The 19,626-nt window shown below is 44.1% G+C and overlaps 1 protein-coding gene across 1 annotated transcript in view; it reads left to right on the top strand.

Moving 5' to 3' along the window:
* The window catches only part of PACS1 (phosphofurin acidic cluster sorting protein 1), a 147,709-nt gene that overhangs the window by 96,183 nt on the left and 31,900 nt on the right, over window positions 1-19,626 (top strand). The window contains exon 2 of the mRNA XM_055580767.1: window positions 12,279-12,366. Within this exon, the coding sequence (XP_055436742.1) occupies window positions 12,279-12,366 (88 nt within the window). The remainder of the gene's footprint in view (window positions 1-12,278; window positions 12,367-19,626) is intronic.

Genomic DNA, 19,626 nt, shown 5'->3' with positions numbered 1-19,626 from the left:
ATGAAAAATATGGCATTGTTTTATGTTTTTATCACAACTCTTTACTGACTTTATGAAAACTGATTTCTTGCATCTGCTTCTGCATTCAGATTTGTTACAGTATCACACACCAGTGAAGACACTTCCATAGTTAGGTGAGAATGAGAGTGAAATTGGAAACAGCATCTTAGAACTATTTTGAAAATAGTTTGACCTCACATACCTCCCGAAAGGACCCCCTGAGTTCCAGACCATACTTAGAGAACTACTGATCTAGGGTCTGTTGGTAGACTCTACCACAGGGAATGTGCATTCTCCAGCTTTGCTTTGTGAAGCCAACTCTGCCAAAGTAGATGGAACAAGTTGCCCTCCCACCAGCAATGTTTAATTGTTCTGATCACTCTAGTCACAGCACTTGATATTGTCAGACTTATAATTTTTGCTACTCCCATGACTGTGAAATAGTATCTCACTGTGGTTTGATTTGCATTTTCCTCATTACTGATTGGTTTGGGCCTCTTTTTATGTGTTTATTAGTTATCTGCTTTCGTTTCCTGTTAAGTGACAAGTGTTAGTCACTCAGTCATGTCCGACTCTGCGACGCCACGGACTGTAGCCTACCAGGGTGCTCTGTCCATGGAATTCTCCAGGCAGAAATACTGGAGTGGGTTGCCTTCCTGTTGAGTGCCTATCTTGTATTTTTCAGCTGTGTATCATGTTTCATTCTACCTTGTAAAGTGAGATAAAATGTTTTTTGTTAAAACACTTATTACAGAGTCAAATTGACCATTTTCATTACATTTTTTTAAAGTTGAACAGTGATTTTAACATGTGAGGGAGATATTTGACATTTCAATATTGTTTAAGCTTCTCCTTGATTTCTTTAAGGAGCTGTTAAGTAGCACTTTTGCAGAGGAGAACATGAGTCTGGTTTGGTTTGGTATAATATCCAGCTTTTAGCATCTATACTCATTCTAATTGAAGGGAATGTGTTTGGCTTTCGGGTTTTCATATCTCATCTCTTAGAGCCTGTAAAATGAACATAGTTCATTCAGCTCCAATATTCTGGGATTCTAACTTATTTTGTCTAATCTTTACCCTTTGTTTCAGTTATATGAGTGGGCTTAGGATTAGTAATAGTTTGATGGACTTTTTTTCCCTCATTTAAACCATGCTTTTAAACTAAGTGCCCTTTAGTGACTGTAGCCCTCTGATTTTTTTATTGAAGTACAGTTGATGTACAAGCATACAACATGGTGATTCACAGTTTTTAAAGTTATGCTCCATTTATAGTTGTTGCACAATATTTGTGCAACAAATAAGCTGCAAGTGCTTGTAGCTTATTTTATATTTGCTTGTACCTCTTAATCCCCTACCCCTATATTGCCTACCCCCACTGGTAACCACTCATTGGTTCTCTATATCTATGAGTCTGCTTCTTTGTTTGTTATATTCACTAGTTTGTTGTATATTTTCAATTCCACATCTAAATGATATCCCATAGTATTTGTCTTTGGCTTATTTCACTTAGCATAACACACAGTCGATCCATGTTGTATTTCTCTGACGATTAATGATGTGGAGCATCTCTTCATGCACCTATTATGTAGCCTTCTGATTTCTGCTCAGCCTGTTTCTTTTACAACAAATTGTTTATTTTTTAACTTAAGAATTTTAAAAACTAGAAAAAGGAGATCACATAGGTGATCTCCTATGTAGGTACCTATCACCTAGTTTTAATAATTATCACTATTAAAAAAATCTCTCAAAATGGGAATATATTTTTTGGTAAGAAAAATAAATGTTTTTAATGTAAACAATACCAAAAAACTTGAAAACAATAAGAATAAGGTGGAATTCCACTTCCCAGCAATGACTACGGTAAAAATTTGTTGAAATGGTTTTCTGTTTGTATGAAAACTGAATGTTAACAAAAATGGAAGTTACTGTAATTATTATATTTTCTCAATTTAATATGTATAGATCTACATCATTCCTTCTAGAAACTATAGATTGCTTCTTATATAAATAAGATATTCATTAATCAGTTCCCTATATGCACTGCTCTGTCTTCTTACATAAATTTCTAAAAGTTGGATTTTACTTTCAAAAGGTATTAGTTCAATTCAGTCACTCAGTTGTGTCTGCCTCCTTGCGACCCCATGAACTGCAGCATGCCAGGCTTCCCTGTCCATCACCAACTCCTAGAGCTTATTCAAACTCATGTCCATCGAGTCGGTGATCCCATCCAACCATCTCATTCTCTACCTTCTTCTTCTTCTCCTGCCTTCAGTCTTTCCCAACATCAGGGTCTTTTCCTATGAGTCAGTTCTTCACATCAGATAACCAAAGTATTGGAGTTTCAGCTTCAACATCAGTCCTTCCAATGCATATTCAGGTCTGATTTCCTTTAGAATGGACTGGTTTGATCTCCTTGCAGTCCAAGGGACTCTCAAGAGTCTTCTCCAACACCACAGTTCAAAAGCATCAATTCTTTGGTGCTCAGCTTTCTTTATAGTCCAACCCTCACATCCATACATGACTACTGGAGAAACTGTAGCTTTGACTAGACTGACCTTTGTTGGCAAAATAATGTCTCTGCTTTTTAATATCCTGTCTAGGTTGCTTATAGCTTTTCTTCCAAGGAGCAAGCCTCTTTTAATTTCATGGCTGCAGTCACCATCTGCAGTGATTTTGGAGCCCAAGAGAGTAAAGTGTGTCACTGTTTCCACTGTTTACCCATCTATTTGCCATGAAGTGATGGGACCAGATGCCATGATCTTAGTTTTCTGAATGTTGAGTTTTAAGCCAACTTTTTCACTCTCCTTTTTTACCTTCATCAAGAAGCTCTTTAGTTCTTCTTTGCTTTCTGCCATAAGGGTGGTGTCATCTGCATATCTGAGGTTATTGATATTTCTCCCAGCAGTCTTGATTCCAGCTTGTGCTTCATCCAACCCAGCATTTCTCATGATGTACTCTGCATATAAGTTAAATAAGCAGGGTGACAATATACAGCCTTGACATACTCCTTTCCTGATTTGGAACCAGTCTGTTGTTCCATGTCCAGTTCTAACTGTTGCTTCCTGACCTACATACAAATTTCTCAGGAGGCAGGTCAGGTGGTCTGATAGTCCCATCTCTTTCAGAATTTTCCACAGTTTGTTGTGATCCACACAGTCAAAGGCTTTGGTATAGTCAATAAAGCAGAAGTAGATGCTTTTCTGGAACTCTCTTGCTTTTTCAATGATCCATCAGATGTTGGCAATTTGATCTCTGGTTCTTCAGCCTTTTCTAAATCCAGCTTGAACATCTGGAAGTTCATGGGTCATGTACTGTTGAAGCCTGGCTTGGAGAATTTTGAGCATTACTTTACAAGCATGTGAGATGAGTGCAATTGTTCCGTAGTTTGAGCATTCTTTGGCATTGCCTTTCTTTGGGATTAGAATGAAAACTGACCTTTTCCAGTCCTATGGTCACTGCTGAGTTTTTCAAATTTGCTGGCATATTGAGTGCAACACTTTCACGGCATCATCTTTTAGGATTTGAAATAGCTCAACTGGAATTCCATCACCTCCACTAGCTTTGTTTGTAGTGATGTTTCCTACGGCCCACTTGACTTCACGTTCCAGGATGTCTGGCTCTAGGTGAGTGATCACACCATTGTGGTTATCTGGGTCATGAAGATCTTTTTTGTATAGTTCTTCTGAAAGGTATACATATTAAAAATGTAATGCTTATTATGAAACTGCTCTCTAAAAATGAAAATCACTAGTAGTTTTCATTCAGTACATTAGAGTGCCTTTTCCCTGTATTTCCCAACCCTGGGTCTTGTCACTTTTTCTCATTCTTTCAGTATGGTTGGTATTTTTATTTGTCTGATTAATAGTAAAATTAAATACCTGTTTATGTTTTTTCACCACTCCTTTTTCTTTGAATTGCCTATTAATGTTCTCTGCCAATTTTTACTTTGAAATTTTTTCCTATTGATTTGTAATAACTCTTTGCATATTAAACTTTTGACATTTTATCATATCATAAATACTTTTCATTTTAGTTGTTAAAATCTTTAAATCTCTTTGGGTACTTCTAAATTTCTGTTTTATTATTTACTTTATGGAAGTTTTTGATTTTATATGTGGCAGTCAGTTCCTCTGTGGGTTCTGATTTGGTGACATGCCTAGAAAGCCCTTCCCCACCAGAAGATTATTTTTTAAAATTGTCCGTATTTTCTTCTGATACTTTTATGGCTTTCTTTTTTCTATTTAAATCTTTAATCCATCTGAAATTTACTTTGAATAAGGAATGAGATGGAGATTCATCATTGTTTTTGTTCAAATAGCTAGCCATTTTTCTAATGCTGTTTATTAATTTACCTATTTCTTACATACAGTAAATTCTTATTTATACTTGGCCTCATTGTTTTTAATGTTTATTTATCTATTTACTTATTTATTTGGTCTTAGTTGGGGTGTGCCAGCTGAGTAGTTGCAGTGCTCGGGCTTAGTTGCTGCACAGCCTGTGGAATTAAGATCCCCAGCCGGAAACTGAACCCGTGTCGCCTGCATTGTAAGGCGGGTTCATAGCCACTGGGCCACAAGGGGCGGTTCCCTATACTCAGCCTAATTTTGGACTCTGTTCCCTTCCACTGATCTCTTTGTTTATTCTTTTCCCAACAACAAGGTATTTTCATTACTTCAGCTTTAGAATACATGTTAATATCCTGTTGGGTGACGCCCTCTTCGTTATTCTTTTTTCCCTAGAAGAAAATTTTAAAACCTACAGAAAAGTAGAAGAATTTAGTGCAGCTCCATGTATATTAATTTCCTGCATTAAGCAATTATTAAAATTCGGTCCCATTTTTTTTCTGAAGCACTTTGAAGTTAATTGGGAAGCCATTTCCTACTTGAATGCAGCAGGCATCTCTACTTACTTTCCAATTATACTTAACTATTGGTTAGCGTTTGCATTAAGGAAACTTTTGATTTTCGTGTATTTATTTTAATATTTCCTTAATGACGCCACTAGCTTTTTGGTTCATTCTCTTGAGTTCTAGAACACAGTCACACATCTGCAAATGGGATAGCTTTGTCTCCTCCTTTCAGCTTTTTATATCATTTTTTTCTGATTACTTCACCCAACTTTTCAGACCAGTTTTATATAAACAGCAGAGATAGGCCCATATATTGTTCCTGGCTCTGGTCTCAGCTTCAGTCCTGATGCTAACTATATGAAAAGTATATATATTTAAAGTTTATGTTAAGGAAATGTTTTTTTAGGAAGTGTTTTTCTATTATTCTTTTTCCAAGGGTCTTTTAAAAATTAAGAATCTGTGTTAAATTTTGCCAAATCCCTTTTTAGCATCTAATAAAATAATTGTATTTTTTCTTTTGAGCTTACTAATGTGATAGCATGTATTAATAAGTCCCTAATACTCAGCCATGCTTGCTTTGGGAGTCTTCCTTGGAAGGTGTATTTTTGTTTTCGTGTATTTTATTGGTTCTTGCCCCTGTTATTTTCGGCTGCACCCTGGAGGGTTTTGTTTGTTTTTGTTCTTCCCACTCGTGTCCTCTGTCTCTCTCACTGAAACAACATGGATTGAGGGCTGTCACAGTGAGGGGCTGTAATTTAAGTGACTGGGTAATCCGATGCTGACGGCATGCACCCTTTTTGAGCGCTTCTGATGTGCCAGGCTCTGTGCTAGGTGCTTTCCGCATTTGTTAGTCCACACAGCAATTCTGGTTTATAGATGTCTCTTCTATATTACTAAGGAGCTGCAGACTTGTGAATTTTTTTTTTTTTGAGGGACAATCCGATCTTTTTCAAAAAATATTTATATATTTACTTGGCCGCACCAAGTTTTAGTTGCGGAATATCGGATCTTAGTTGTGGCATGCATGATCTCGTTCCCTGACCAGGGATCGAACCCTGGGCACCCTGTATTGGGAGCACGGAGTCTTAGCGCCTGGACCACTGGGAAAGTCCTAGACCTGAGAATTCTCAAGTCTGACTTTAATAGAAAAGCCCCTCCTCCCCACCTCACCCTGCATCCGAGGCCTGTTTTCCCATCCAAAGAGTCCCATCAAGGACTTTGTAGAAAGAGGGGAAAACAATGTAAATCTTGTTGGCTTGTGCAAGTGATTGGCATTGATACACTAAAGATATGCTGAGTAGCTGAAAATTAGGGGTTTACTCATAACCCTACGGCCCTCTGCTCCCCAGAGTCACATCCGATAGCCTGGAGCACCTTCCTGGATTCTGTTTCTTGTTTGGGTCTAAGTTTTCCTCGTCCTCTGGTGTTTCTCCATTTGAACAGTGTTTCATGCCATCTGATTTCTTGTGAGACAGACAGAGACAGGAAATCTTTTCTTCTCTCATCCGTTCATGGTAAAATCTCCTCTCCTCAATATCTCCTTCAGCCCATCTCTTCCACACTGTGCCTTTCAGGGTGATGATTCAGTTGCTTTACTCTTTAAAAACCTGCTTTAGGGTTGCTCATTTTATCTTTTATTGTCTTTTAAAGATTTGTTCGGGTATGCGTTTATTTTGGCTGTGCTGGGTCTTCATTGCTGTGCCCAGGCTTTTCTTTAGTTGCGGTGAGTGGGGGCTGCTCTCTGGTTGTGGTGCGTGAGCTTCTCCCCGCCATGGCTTCTCGTGTTGCAGAGCACGGGCTCTAGGGCTCGCGGGCTTCAGTAGCTGCAGCTCGTGGGTTCTAGAGCACAGACTCAGTAGCTGTGGTGCACGGGCTTAGTTGCCCCAAGGCGTGTGAGACCTTAGTTCCTGAAGCAAGGATCGAACCTGTGTCCCTGCGTTAGCAGGCAGATTCTTAACCACTCGACCACCTGGAAAGCCCTAAGGTTACTCATTTTAAAATAATAACGCCTTCATTGCTGTGCACAGACTTTTCTCTAGTTGCAGTGCCTTAGTTTCGCAGTCAAAATTATGCTATTTCATGTAAAATAATGAGTTCAGTATCTACATAGTCAAGTAACCTCATAAGCCATAAAAAACACTGCTCAGAAATTTGCCTTTTGTGTTCTGGTTATTGAAGCTCATGCAGACTTCCACAGGTGCCATGTTAACATGGAGACAGTTTTAGAAATGGAGAGTTAGTCCCACAGAGGAAAAGCTTTCCCGTAATTTTTTTCTACCGGTGTGCTCTTTATCCTGATAAACGCAGGTTGGAGGGGGTAAGGCAGAGCTTGCGCTTCTCATTCTAGGATTAAAGATCTGCAGGGGGGAGAAGCAAGGCTTGCTCATGTGACACAGCCATTTCTTGGGACAAAAGAGTAATCCAGGCCACTTGGCGTCTGGTCCAGCATTTATCTGCTGTGGTCCCACAAGGACCGTCCGTTTGATTCAGAGACAGGCTTTTCAGTGTTTTGTTTCATCCAGATCTTTGTTTCTCCTTTCTTCTCCCTTTTTCTGTCCAAAATATGGCCACTGCACTGTTTGCTGATAGCCTGTCAGGAAGGAGATAGGGGCTGAGATGGAGTATGAGACTGTTTCTCTCCTGCTGAGCCCGTCCAGTTCTAGTTTGCTTGGGAATAAGTTTGAAACAGCTGTTAAATACAGACTGGGGATCATTTGTAGATATCACTTAAGGCTGTTTCTGTTTTATCTTACAGCAGAGCACAAACTAGAATAATTTAGAAGGTTTTAAAGATTCTTAATATATTTTTATTCCCTTTGCTACCTAGTTCTCAAGCTTTATTCTTTCTTCTTTCAGATTTAGTCCAATAGGATCTAAAAGAAAGCAATTTCTGGAGAGAATTTACTTGGGCTTAGATAACATATCCTTACCGAAACCGTCGCTCAATTACTCATGATCTCCTTTTGTGTAATTTAGCACTTGTATTATGTATGCACTGTTACATTTGTTGGCGAACTGTTGGATATACTTACTCCCCATCCTCTCAAGAACTGCTCAAAAGCAGAGATTATGCCATCAATGTTCCTCTGACTTCATCTTCCTGTGCATATTTCCTAATGTTCTCATCTAAACCCCTGTGGGTTCAGCGATATATCCAGGATTCCAACCGTTTTTCACTGCTCCCACTGCTCCCAGGCTCCAGGCATCTGTCACCTGTAGTTTGCACTTCTGTCGTTGCTTCCTCTCTCTCAACTTCTTCCCCTCTTCCTTTTCTTCCTTTCATTCTGCCCTAGTAGAACAGCTAGAAGAAGCCTATTAAAATGTAAAACATGTCTCTCTCACCTAAAGCCTTTCTTACAGAGTAGGAGCCAAATCTTTACTGCTGTAGAAAAATGGATGAAAGCAGGCATATGATCGAGGAAGGACTTGCTGCATAAGACGTGTCCAACCAATAAAACGTAGGGTAACAGAAAACCCTTACCATCAGCCTCTGACTCAGTCTTGTATTTGTTGAGACATCTTAGTCAGGATGTCTTGCCAGGCTCAGTCATCCTCAGAACTCTGTCTGGGGCCGTGTCAGTCAGTGTTGTGTGAGTGTGGATTTAAGGAGAAATGTGTCTTATTTTTTTTTTATTTTATTTTATTTTTAAACTTTACATAATTGTATTAGTTTTACCAAATATCAAAATGAATCCGCCACAGGTATACATGTGTTCCCCATCCTGAACCCTCCTCCCTCCTCCCTCCCCATACCATCCCTCTGGATGTAGAAATGTGTCTTATTTAATCAGAGTTTTTCTATTAAGTTATATGTTGAAAATATTTACTTGTAATTAAAATAATTTCTTCTGATTGTCAGATAAGTGCCTTGTACTGGTTTTAATTGACTTCTGGACGAAGATAAACTTAAGTTTGTGTCTTGGCTCAACCACGTTCTTGTGTGACCTTGGGCAAGTTTCTTAATCCTTCTCAACATCCTTGTCTGTACGATGGGTATAGTACCCACATCTTAGAATTACTGTAAGACTTCCAAGAGAATGGGGGTTTTCCAGGTGGCTCACTGGTAAAGAATCTGCCTTCCAGTGCAGGAGATGGAGGAGACACGGGTGTAATTCCCTAGGTGGGGAAGATCTGGAGGAGGAAATGGCAACCCACTCCAGTACTCTTGCTGGGGGAAATCCTGTGGACAGAGGAGCCTGGCAGGCTATAGTCCGTGGGGTCACAAAAGAGTCGGACACGACTGACTGAGCAGGCACACGTGCAGATGCTTAATGAGTTACAGACATTTTCCCTATGCTTTGAAGAACTGGAGTACATTTACGTCCCCACATCCCCTTGAGCGATACCATTAAAAGCAAACAGCTAAAAGACCTATTGAACCCACTGCCAATAGTACGGAAATCATATGTGGTGTGTCTGGTTTCTGAGCAAACACTAAACACATCCAGTCTTGCTATTAATCAGTGTTCTGTTACCTGAGGGACTGAATCATCCTTGGCTTTCTTGTTAACATCAGACGCTGTGGCATACAGGTTTGTTTATTGATTCACCAACTATTTATTGGGCTGTAGTGTGTTTTTCCTTCCTAAAAAGGATCCCACCATATTACCTGCAATATTTTATATGTTGTGTGAAAGGAGAGATGGGCCGGAGTCTTACGGGGCATAAAATTGCTGAGGACAAGGAGTGTTGTTGTCTTCCCTACCGGGCTGTCTTCACGAGACTGTGGACCACATCCTCCCAACTCCCACCACTGCAGGGCCTGGTGTTCAGGAGATGCTCACTCACGTGTGGATGTGTGAGAGAGTGAAGGACGGCAAGCAGAGGCAGAAACACACATGTTCCCAGTTTACCCCTGTGACTCTTCTTACAGTGAGTTCATTTAGCAGCAGCGCGTCGTGTTTAGGTGCTTTGAAAGTGAAAGTGTTAGTCACTCAGTCATGTCTTACTTTGTGACCCCATGGACTGTAGCCTGCTAGGCTCCTCTGTCCATGGAATTCTCCAAGCAAGAATACTGGAGCGGGTTGCCATTCCCTTCTCCAGGGTATCTCCCTGACCCATGGATGGAACCTGGGTCTCCTGCATTGGCAGGTGGATTCTTTACCATCTGAGCCACCAGGGAAGCCCCTGCTTTGAAACAAACAAAAACATAACTTCTCAGAAGCATTCGTAATTAGCAGCCTTAGACAAGGAACAAAATTGGGAATATCCAGTCTCTTCTATTTTGTTCATCCTTTCTTCTTCCTTTCCCTTTTCCTTCCCTTTTCTTGTTGTGTTCCCTTTCCTTCCCAGCAAGGCTTGGAAATCAGCTAAACAGTGTAGTTAGTTACATTTCTTAATCGTCAACTATGTGAAGAATAATAATCCCTTGGGTGTTGGCAGACTCAGAGTTCCTTTGGACTGGCACATTTCTAGTCTGAAGCGGAAGGAGAAACAAATGATGCTGTGGGTAGTCATTGATGGGGCAGGGGGCGGGGGGCAAGCGTGAACCTGCAGTGATTCCTGCTTAACAAACCTGAGTGTGTTTCAGGAGCACAAGTGCAGGGGCTCCAGTCGGCGACGAAGCAGGCAGCCGTGTCAGGGAGGCCTCAGGGACGAGTGTGTTAGCGCCAGCAGCTGCTGTAACAAATGACCACGGACATAGTGTCTTAAAACAAAACCCGCATTTATTTTCACGATTCTGGAGATCAAAAGTCCAAAATGGGTTTCACTGGGCCAAATTCAAGGTGGTGGCATGGCTGCATTTCTTCTGGAGGCTCCAGGGAGCATCGATTTTCTTGCTTTTCCAGCATCTAGAGGCCACCTATATTCCATGGCTCCAACCCCGGGGGTTCTTCCATCTTCGGAGCCAGACACACATCACTCTGACTTCTGCTTCTGTGGTCACATCTCGTTCTTTGACTTCGGCCTTCCTGCCTCCCCCTTAGAAAGACTTATAAGACTAGTGACCATCCAGACAATCGAGGATCACCTCCCCACCTCAGCACCCTTAACACCACCTTCGGAGTCCCTTTTGCCATGAAAAAGGTTTCCAGGTTCTGAGGATTAGGGGATATTATTTGCTTACCACGAGGAGACTGGAGTTTAGAATACAGCTCTGTCACTTACCGGCTGTGGGCATTTAGCTGAGTCATGACTGTTTAGAATCTCTTTCCTCTTCTATGGGTACAGCAATGAACCTTCCCCACCCACCCACCCCACCCCCTTCACACACACACACACTCACAAACGGAGCCATGTTTTTGAAGTCTGGATGAAGTAATATATATGAAAAGACCTGATAGACTTTCTTTTAGTTGATTTTGATTGTGACTCAAAGCAAAAGGAAAGAAAGAGCTTTATTTGCTCCCTTCAGAAGTTATCAGATCTTATTGAGGCAAGGGTGAATTTAGTTCTATTGATCTGAATTTGTTCCCCATTTTTTTCATGAATCTCTTCAACACATATTCTTGTTTACCTGGTTTTCCCTAGAGGCCCTGTTAGGAAGTTGTTAAACTTCATTAACAAATATTTGCCGAGTGGCCATCCTGTGCCCTGCCCTTTGGTAGAAGGCCCAGAGGTGAGCGAGTGTGGGCCTCAGAGGAACGGAGGTGATTTCAGGACTACTGGAGCTTAGAGCATGAGGAGGGAGCACAAAGATGAGACGGACTGGGAAGCAGGGGGAATATGAGCGCAGGACCGCATCAGGGGCCCGAGGACCTGACTCAGGTCAGCAGCATCCGTGTGCCTCTCGGTCCCGCAGAGACGAGGGCAAAAGGACATGAGCCACTCAGCCCAGGATCCGAGAGCAGCATCTGAGGTTTCCCTCCCGGCTCCCCCTAGAAGTCCAGGGTCGTCCGGCCTTGGAGGCCAAGGTCGAGTCAGACTAGAGATGCTGAGAATCCAGAGTGAGGGACAGCCCTGTCGCTTTTAATTAAGGGGCATGTCCTCATCATGGCCCTGAAGAGTTTCTGCATGTTTGATGCAAGTTTGGCGGAAATCAAACTTGTGGTCTTTGAAAGCATTTCCTGCCAAAAGGCTTCTGTTCTGTTTGTGTGGATCATCTCCTTGTTGATACAGATTTGCATCTGTGTGTGTCTCAGGTGATTAGACCGAAAGGTGGGGGAGGAGCTGGGCAAGCAAAGTAAACATTGATGCCCCCAACCCCTCCCACCGAAACTGCTCCTACATATTAGGAGTGAAAAGGCATGATGGTATTTGCTGGAGATAAAGGGACATCCACAGAAGTTCATAGAATAATATACCTTTTGACACTGAGCAAGTACAAAGGTTAAATAAGAAGAGTACTCTTTTACTGATGATGGACGCAGTAAACAGCGTTCTAACTTTCTTCCTCTAGGTAAAGCAGCATTTCCGCAGCAGATGGTGTGTCTCTTTTCTCATAAGTTCCTTACCTTTGACCGGACCTTCTTTCTCTAAATTTTTCTAGGCTGTTCAGCTTGACCCTGAAGAAACTCGTCATGCTAAAAGAAATGGACAAAGATCTTAACTCGGTGGTCATTGCTGTGAAGCTGCAGGTGAGTTGAGCAGGATTGTTTGCTCAGGGCCCACAGAAGCTGGATAACCTTGTGCCCATGTCAGGGCTTCAGAGATGCTGGTAGGAGACCAGCATCCTTTGCTGAGTCCGTCACTCAGCAAAGAAGATGCAACTGTGGGAAGGCGGTCCAGCTCACGTAATACTGAATCCCAGTTCTGCCCCTTAGTTAAAGCACTCAGTTTCTTTGTCTGAAGGATAAAAGTGGCTCTCCCTGCCCTGCCTATTAACAGGATTAGCATGAAGATCAAGAAATTCAGAAATTACTAGGATGGCAAGTGTAGGTTTCGGTCTTATTCCTGGGATTTCTGGGTATAAGCAGATATATGGGTTGGGGAGACAGCTTTGGCGGTTTTCCACAGGGTGAAAGATATTTATAGGTTATTATTTCAGGCTTGACAGTTTAAAATTTACTGGGATATTTCGTTTCTGAGTAATCCCCACATTTAATTCCTTGAACTCACTCAGTATCTCCAAGGGACCCAAAATATTTCACCAAGATTCATATTCTAAGCGTTCTGGAATTTCAGTTTCAGGAGAAATCAGGCTCCAGAAAGGTCAAGGGGTCTGTTTTGCCAGGTGATTTCCAAGTGGCAGAAGTAGAAAGCAGAGAGCCATCACATATGTGGTCGTTAAACTGCAACACAGGACCTTCCTTAACCGAAACCTTTTTAATGACGGTCCCTCTGCCTTACTGAGAGTCTGAAGCGCCTCTGGATCCATGAAGTGATGGAGTTCTCCAGCTCGAGAGCAGTGTATTTGTGATTCATGGAGCTCCGTTTTTTGGAGAAACAGTGAGCTGTAAGGCCACTCCCTACTGACCAGGATGTCTGGTTACTGGCTCACCTGTTATGCAGCAGTTTTTTGGCTTCATTAAAACCCACGTCTGTAGCATTTTCGTAGTACATGAAGCATACACTGTAGTCCTCAGTTCTCTTTCTGAGATAAATACATTATATTAGTTTAGTCCTCGAAACCTGAAACATATTGGGACTCCCTGGTGGTCCAGTGTAGCACTGAGGCTGCACTCCCCGTGCAGGAGGCTCAGGTCAGGGAGCTGGGTCCCACCTGCCACAACCAAAGCCCCACACGCCCCAGCTGAAGAGCCCCAGTGGGGCAACCAAGACCTGGTGCAGTTACACGAATAAAGACACATTAGAAAAACACTTGAAACATTTTAATTACCCCTTGTGATTTCTGTGTGTCGCTTACATTGAAATTCCCTGTTCATCTCGGTGCATAGTGATTTTAGTCACTAGGTTGTGTCCGACTCTTGCAACCTCATGAGCTATAGCCCGCCACGCTCCCGTGTCCATGGAATTCTCCAGGCAAGAATACTGGAGTGCGTTGCCATTTTCTTCTCCAGGGGATCTTCCCAATGCAGGAATTGAACCGGGGTCTATTGCATTGCACAGAGGAGCCTGGTAGGCTGCAGTCCATGGGGTCGCTAAGAGTCAGACATGACTGAGCGACTTCACTTTCACTCACTTTTGTGCATTGGAGAAGGAAATGGCAATGCACTCCAGTGTTCTTGCCTGGAGAATCTCAGGGATGGGGGAGCCTGGTGGGCTGCCATCTATGGGGTCGCACCAAGTCGAACATGACTGAAGTGACTTAGCAGCAGTGGCAGCAGCTATTGCGTTGTAGGCAGATTCTTTAATCTAATGTGGTGGCTCAGAGGTTAAAGCGTCTGCCTGCAATGCAGGAGACCGGGGTTCGATCCCTGGGTCGGGAAGATCCCCTGGGGAAGGAAATGGCAACCCACTCCAGTATTCTTGCCTGGAGAATCCCATGGACGGAGGAGCCTGGTGGGCTACAGTCCACGGGGTCACAAAGAGTCTGACACGCCTGAGTGACTTCACTTTCACTTTTCAGATTCTTTACCATCTGAGGCACCAGGGAAGCCCTTTAGTCACTAAGTCATGTCCAACTCTTGCAACCCCATGAACTGTAGCCCGCCAGGCTCCTCTGTCCATGCAGTTTCCCAGGCAAGAATACTGGAGTGAGTTGCCATTTCCTTCTCCAGGGGATCTTCCCAGACCCAGGGATTTTTAACCCAGGTCTCCTGCATTGGCTGGCAGATTCCCTACCACCTAAGCCACCAGGGATAATTCCTCCCAATTCTGTGAGACGTTTCCAGACACCATGAGTTGAAAAAGCAAGTGAGGGGCTGTGATGGGCAAGTGGAAATTTGTGTCTTTTCCTCCTTTCCCAATTTCGCACTCGTTTCTAGGTCACGGGCAGCGTTCCAGTTTTCAGGAATTATTTCCTTTGCTAAAAGCCAGTGCTTTCCAGTGCAAACACTGTTGGTGTGGTTTGGAAAGTTCCCTGCTGTTTTTGCCTTCCTCACAGTTAAATGCCTTTGCCAAAAGAAATAATTTCTTTTCTTTCCTAATCAAATATTTAACATTCTGTAAAATTTTAAATTATACCCAAAAACTACAAATATCCGAAATTTTTTGCTCGACTTCCAAGCAGCTGAAAGTAATTACAGATGTTAACACATTCATTTATCCAGTCACTTATTTATTCATTTACATATTCATCTAATAAATATTTATGGAGCACCTGTTACAGGCTAAGTGTTGTTCTCAGCACAGGGGATTCAGCAGCGAACAAAACAGACCCAAACTCCTGCCTTTAAGGACCTTTACCTGCTGATAGAGCAGCTGTCCTCAAAATAGGGTCTGCAGAGCCTGGGCTCCCCAAGACCCCCTCACAGGATACAGGAGGTCAAAACTGTTCTCATGATAGTACTGTGACTTTACTTGGCCTTTCCACCTTGTTGACATTTGCACTGAAGTTACAAGAGCAGTGGTTGACGAAACTGTTGCAGGAAGTGGGACCTCCTCCAGGGACCGAGAGCAGGCTCTTGTCTAACACTCGGAAATGGATTGTCCGAGGAGATACACATGCTGAAAAAGCAGACTTTATTGGGAAGAGATGCCTGGGCGGAGAGCAACAGGGAAAGGGAACCCAGGAGGACCGCTCTGCCACGTGGGTCGCAGCCTCAGGTTTTATGGTGATGGGATTAGTTTCCAGGTTGTCTCTGGCCAATCATTCGGACTCAGGGTGCTTCCAGGGGGCGCATGCCATCGCTCAGCCAAGATGGATGCCCGCGAGGGGGACCCGGGATGTTGGTACGACATACAGTCTGGTGTCTCCTTTTGACCTTTCGCAAATTCTTCCGGTGGGTGCTGGCTTGTTAGTTCCATGTTCCTTACCAGGACCGCCTGTCTTAAAATAACTCCTGCAAATGGCTGCTATGGCCCCTGGCCAGGGTGGGCAGTTTCAGTGTTTCCTCTAACAAAACAGCTGGCCCTTCCCTCACACCAGGGCGGCCTCCCCAGCGTGTCAGCAGTCATCGTGCGTCCACCATCGCAGACTGCAAGGAAGAGGTGAAAGGCCAGGTTTGCTTAAGAATGTCCTTGAAGGACAGTAAGAATTGTTCATTTATTTTGTCTCAGCCCTGGAGCACATGCCTTCTGAATAGTCTGCGTGATGAAATGGAGACGTGCACACAGCACTCCTGCTTCACGGAGGAAGCTGCCTGACGACTGAGCTGTGTCTTGAAGTAGCTGCTATTTCACAGAACACCGTTCGTGTCGAAAGAAGGGCTTACAGACAAACTGTTACTCAGACTCAGGAATCTGGAAGATTGTTTCTTGAAAATGAACAATGTGAGCCTGTCACTTTGAGGGGAGACAACTGAGAATATTTTTTGGCCAGTAAAATAAATGACATTTGAGTTTTCAAGTAAAGATTAGAATTATATATATATATATGTATGTATATACGTGTGTGTGTGTGTGTGTGTGTATATGTATGTATATACATGTGGATACACACACACCCATTGGACCACCAGGGAATGCCCAACAATCCACCAAGAATTTCTCTATTTAAAAACTAAGCATTTAAAACACTAGTAACCTAATTTTTAATACATTAAGACTCATTAATGGGTATTTTTATGTGTCATAAGTAATGGTACTATGAAAGTGAAAGTTTTAGTTGCTTAGTTGTGTCTGACTCTTTGTGAACCCATGGACTATGGACCACCAGGCTCCTCTGTCCCTGGAACTCTCCAGGAGTGGGTAGTCATTCCTTTCTCCAGGGATCTTCCCAACCCAGGGATCAAACCTGGGTCTCCCGCATTGCAGGTGCATTCTTTACCATCTGAGCCACCAAACCAATCCCAAATATCAATGGTACTACAGTATCAGACACAAACTGTTCTGCTTCTATACTGCAAATGAAGATATACGATGCTACAGATTTAAAAAGATACTGAAGATAATTTTGAATTTGGACCCAAGTTGGTAGTGCCTGGCACCTGGAAGAAGCAAATTCTGGGACCCACGAGGAGCCGAATCTTTGCTGGAGGGCAGTAAAGACGAGACTAGTACTGTGCTGGGCTCTGAAAGTGCCAGAGCTGGCTGTGCCCTTGTAAGCTGCTCTGCATCTATGTCCTCTTACCGGCGCACACAGGTTCACGTTCACAAGTTTGCGGTTCAGATAATGCATTTGGGATGGAAACGTTTACGGGAATTTACAGCACACATTTAGATAGTGAGAGTTCAGATAATGAGGGCCGCTGCTGTTGAAAGGTGATGATACGTCCCAGTGGGGGTGGGGGATGGAGCACGCCCAGGGGTGGAGGAAGTTATGTGGTGGTCACAGGTGGCCTCACTGAGAAGATGGCTTTTATGCAGGGACTTTGAAGAAGGTGAGGGAGGAAGCTGTGCAGATACCTAGAGGAAGAGCACTGGAGGGAGAAGCCAGGGCGAGGCCCTGAGCAGGGAGGTGCTGGCAGGATGGAGAGAAAGGAGGAGGGCCTGAGGCTGGAGGGGAGTGAGAGGAAGAGGAGGGGAGGGCAGAGAGATCGGGGGATGGGGTGTATGCCGCGATGGGAAGGTCTCTGGCTTTTATTCTGTGTGAATTGGAGGGTTTGGTTTTTCTGTTTATTTTTTGGCTGCTCCGCAGCATTTGTTGTTCAGTCATTCATTCGTGTCTGACTCTTTGCGACCCTATGGACTGCAGCATGCCAGGCTTCCCTGTCTTCACCATCTCCCGGAGCTTGCTCAGACTCAGTGCTGTTGAGTCGGTGATGCCATCCAACTGTCTCATCCTCTGTCATCCCCTTCTCTTCCTGCCTTCAGTCTCAGGGTCTTTTCCAGTGAGTCAGCACTTCACATCAGGTGGCTAGAGTATGGGAGCTTCAGCTTCAGCATCAGTCCCCTAAGTGAATATTTAGTATTGATTTTCTTTAGGACTGACTGGTTTGATCTCCTTGCAGTCCATGGGACTCTCAAGAATCTTCTCTAGCACCACAGTTTGAAAGCATCAATTCTTCGATGCTCAGCCTTCTTTATGGTCCAACTCTCACATCCATACATGACTACTGGAAAAACCATAGCTTTGACTAGACGGGCCTTTGCTGGCAAAGTAACGTCTCTGCTTTTTAATATGCTGTCTGGGTTTGTCATAGCTTTTCTTCCAAGGAGCAAGCATCTTCTAATTTCATGGCTGTGGTCACCATCTGCAGTGATTTTGGAGCCCAAGAAAATAAAGTCTGTCATTGTTTCCAGTGTTTCCAGCGTTTCCCCATTCCCCAACCAAGGATCAAACCCATACTCCCTGCACCCCTGCGTTGGAAGTGCAGAGTCTTCAACATTGGACGACCAGGGAGTCCCGACTTGGAGGGTTTTGAACAGGGAAGTGATAGGATTGTTCTGGCTGTTGTGTAGAAAACAGGCTGTCAGTGAGAAAGAGGAATCAAGAAGATCAGCTGATAGGCTCTGACAGCGATTCTGGCAGGAGATGAGGGTGGCACCCAAGCTTTGGCCTCAGCAACTGGAAGGGTGGAGATGCCTTTAAGTGAGATGTGGAAACCTGTGGGTGAAGCCGGTTTAGGGGGAAAGATCCAGAATTCAGCCCATCACGTTGTGTCTGTGGTGGCTGTTAAACATCCTAGGAGAGAAATTGAATAGACAGTTGACTGTGCAAGTTTAGAGTTCGGGAAAGAGTGGTCTGGGAGAGAGTTTGGAGAGTCGTCAGCTTATCTGAGACCAGAAGATGGAGGAACTCCTCGGGACTGGAGGGAGTGGATACAGAGAAGAGAGCTTGTCTAGAGATCGAGGCCGAGGGACAAAGGAAGGACCTGACCTGGGGACCAGGAAAGAACAGTTGAGGGCGAGAGGAAATCCAGGAAAGTGCGGTGTGCGGGAGGCCACGGGAAGGAAGAGGGGCTGGAGGGGAGTGACAGGCCCTGTCAGAACTCTGATCAGTGGAGGAAGAGGAATCCCCCGTGGAGGTTCTCAGAGACTCTGAGGATGGCAGCCGTGGTGGGAATAGTGCAGGTAGGAGGGCTGACGGAGCGCAGCTAGGAGACAACAAGAGAAGTCTTCAAGAGCAAAAATAGACGGCTCTTGAGGAGTTTGCTATAACAGGAAGGCGAGGTGTGGGGCGGTAGCCAGCAGGGCATGTGGGGACAAGAGAGGATTTTTTTTTAATGAGAGAAATAACAGTAGCCTGTTTGCTAATGGAAATGATCCAGAAGAGAGAGCAAAGTTGACTGTATGGGAGAGGAAAGAATGACTGGAAGAGCCTCTTGGAGTCAGTGAGCAGGAGGTGAGAGGTGGGGCAGGGGGTGGGGGCCGGGAGCCCCCTGGTGTGGCCGAGGGGAGGAATTGTGGCCACACAGACGTGGCCAGGAACTCGTGTGGCAGGGGCTCTTCTCCTGTCACTTCAGTTTTCTCGGCACAGTGGAAATCAGGGCTGTTAGCTCAGCGTGAAGGCAGGGGTGGGGAGGTGTTTGGGGCGTGAGGATGAAGTGAAGGGGTGAGTGCCCAGACTGGGGAAAATGCAATGTGATCACCGGGCAGCCCCGCAGGCCCACGTCACGTTTGGGATCATAAAGTCAAAGTCAGAACAGAGAGCAGATATCTGATTCTCTCCAGGCATGTTCAGCTCATGCCGCTGGATTTATACAGCATTGGAATCCTCCTGGTGAGCACGGAGAACAGCAGCGGGCAGAGGCCCTCGGGGTGGGCAGGGACCGCTTGTCCAGACGGTGGCATTTCAGCCGAGCAGTGAGCAGAGGGGACAGTGGGCATGAGGAGGAGTGAAACATGGGAGGATCAGTGGGTCGTAGGCCTGGTGGGTTTGAAGGATTGTTGTTGACACACCAGAGGGAATGAGCTCAAAAGAACAGGAAGTGGGGATCAGAGACTAGGCCATG

This window comes from Bubalus kerabau, chromosome 5 (genome assembly GCF_029407905.1).
Source record: "Bubalus kerabau isolate K-KA32 ecotype Philippines breed swamp buffalo chromosome 5, PCC_UOA_SB_1v2, whole genome shotgun sequence".
Lineage (NCBI taxonomy): Eukaryota > Metazoa > Chordata > Mammalia > Artiodactyla > Bovidae > Bubalus > Bubalus kerabau.
This window is presented reverse-complemented; position numbering and strand designations above follow the sequence as displayed.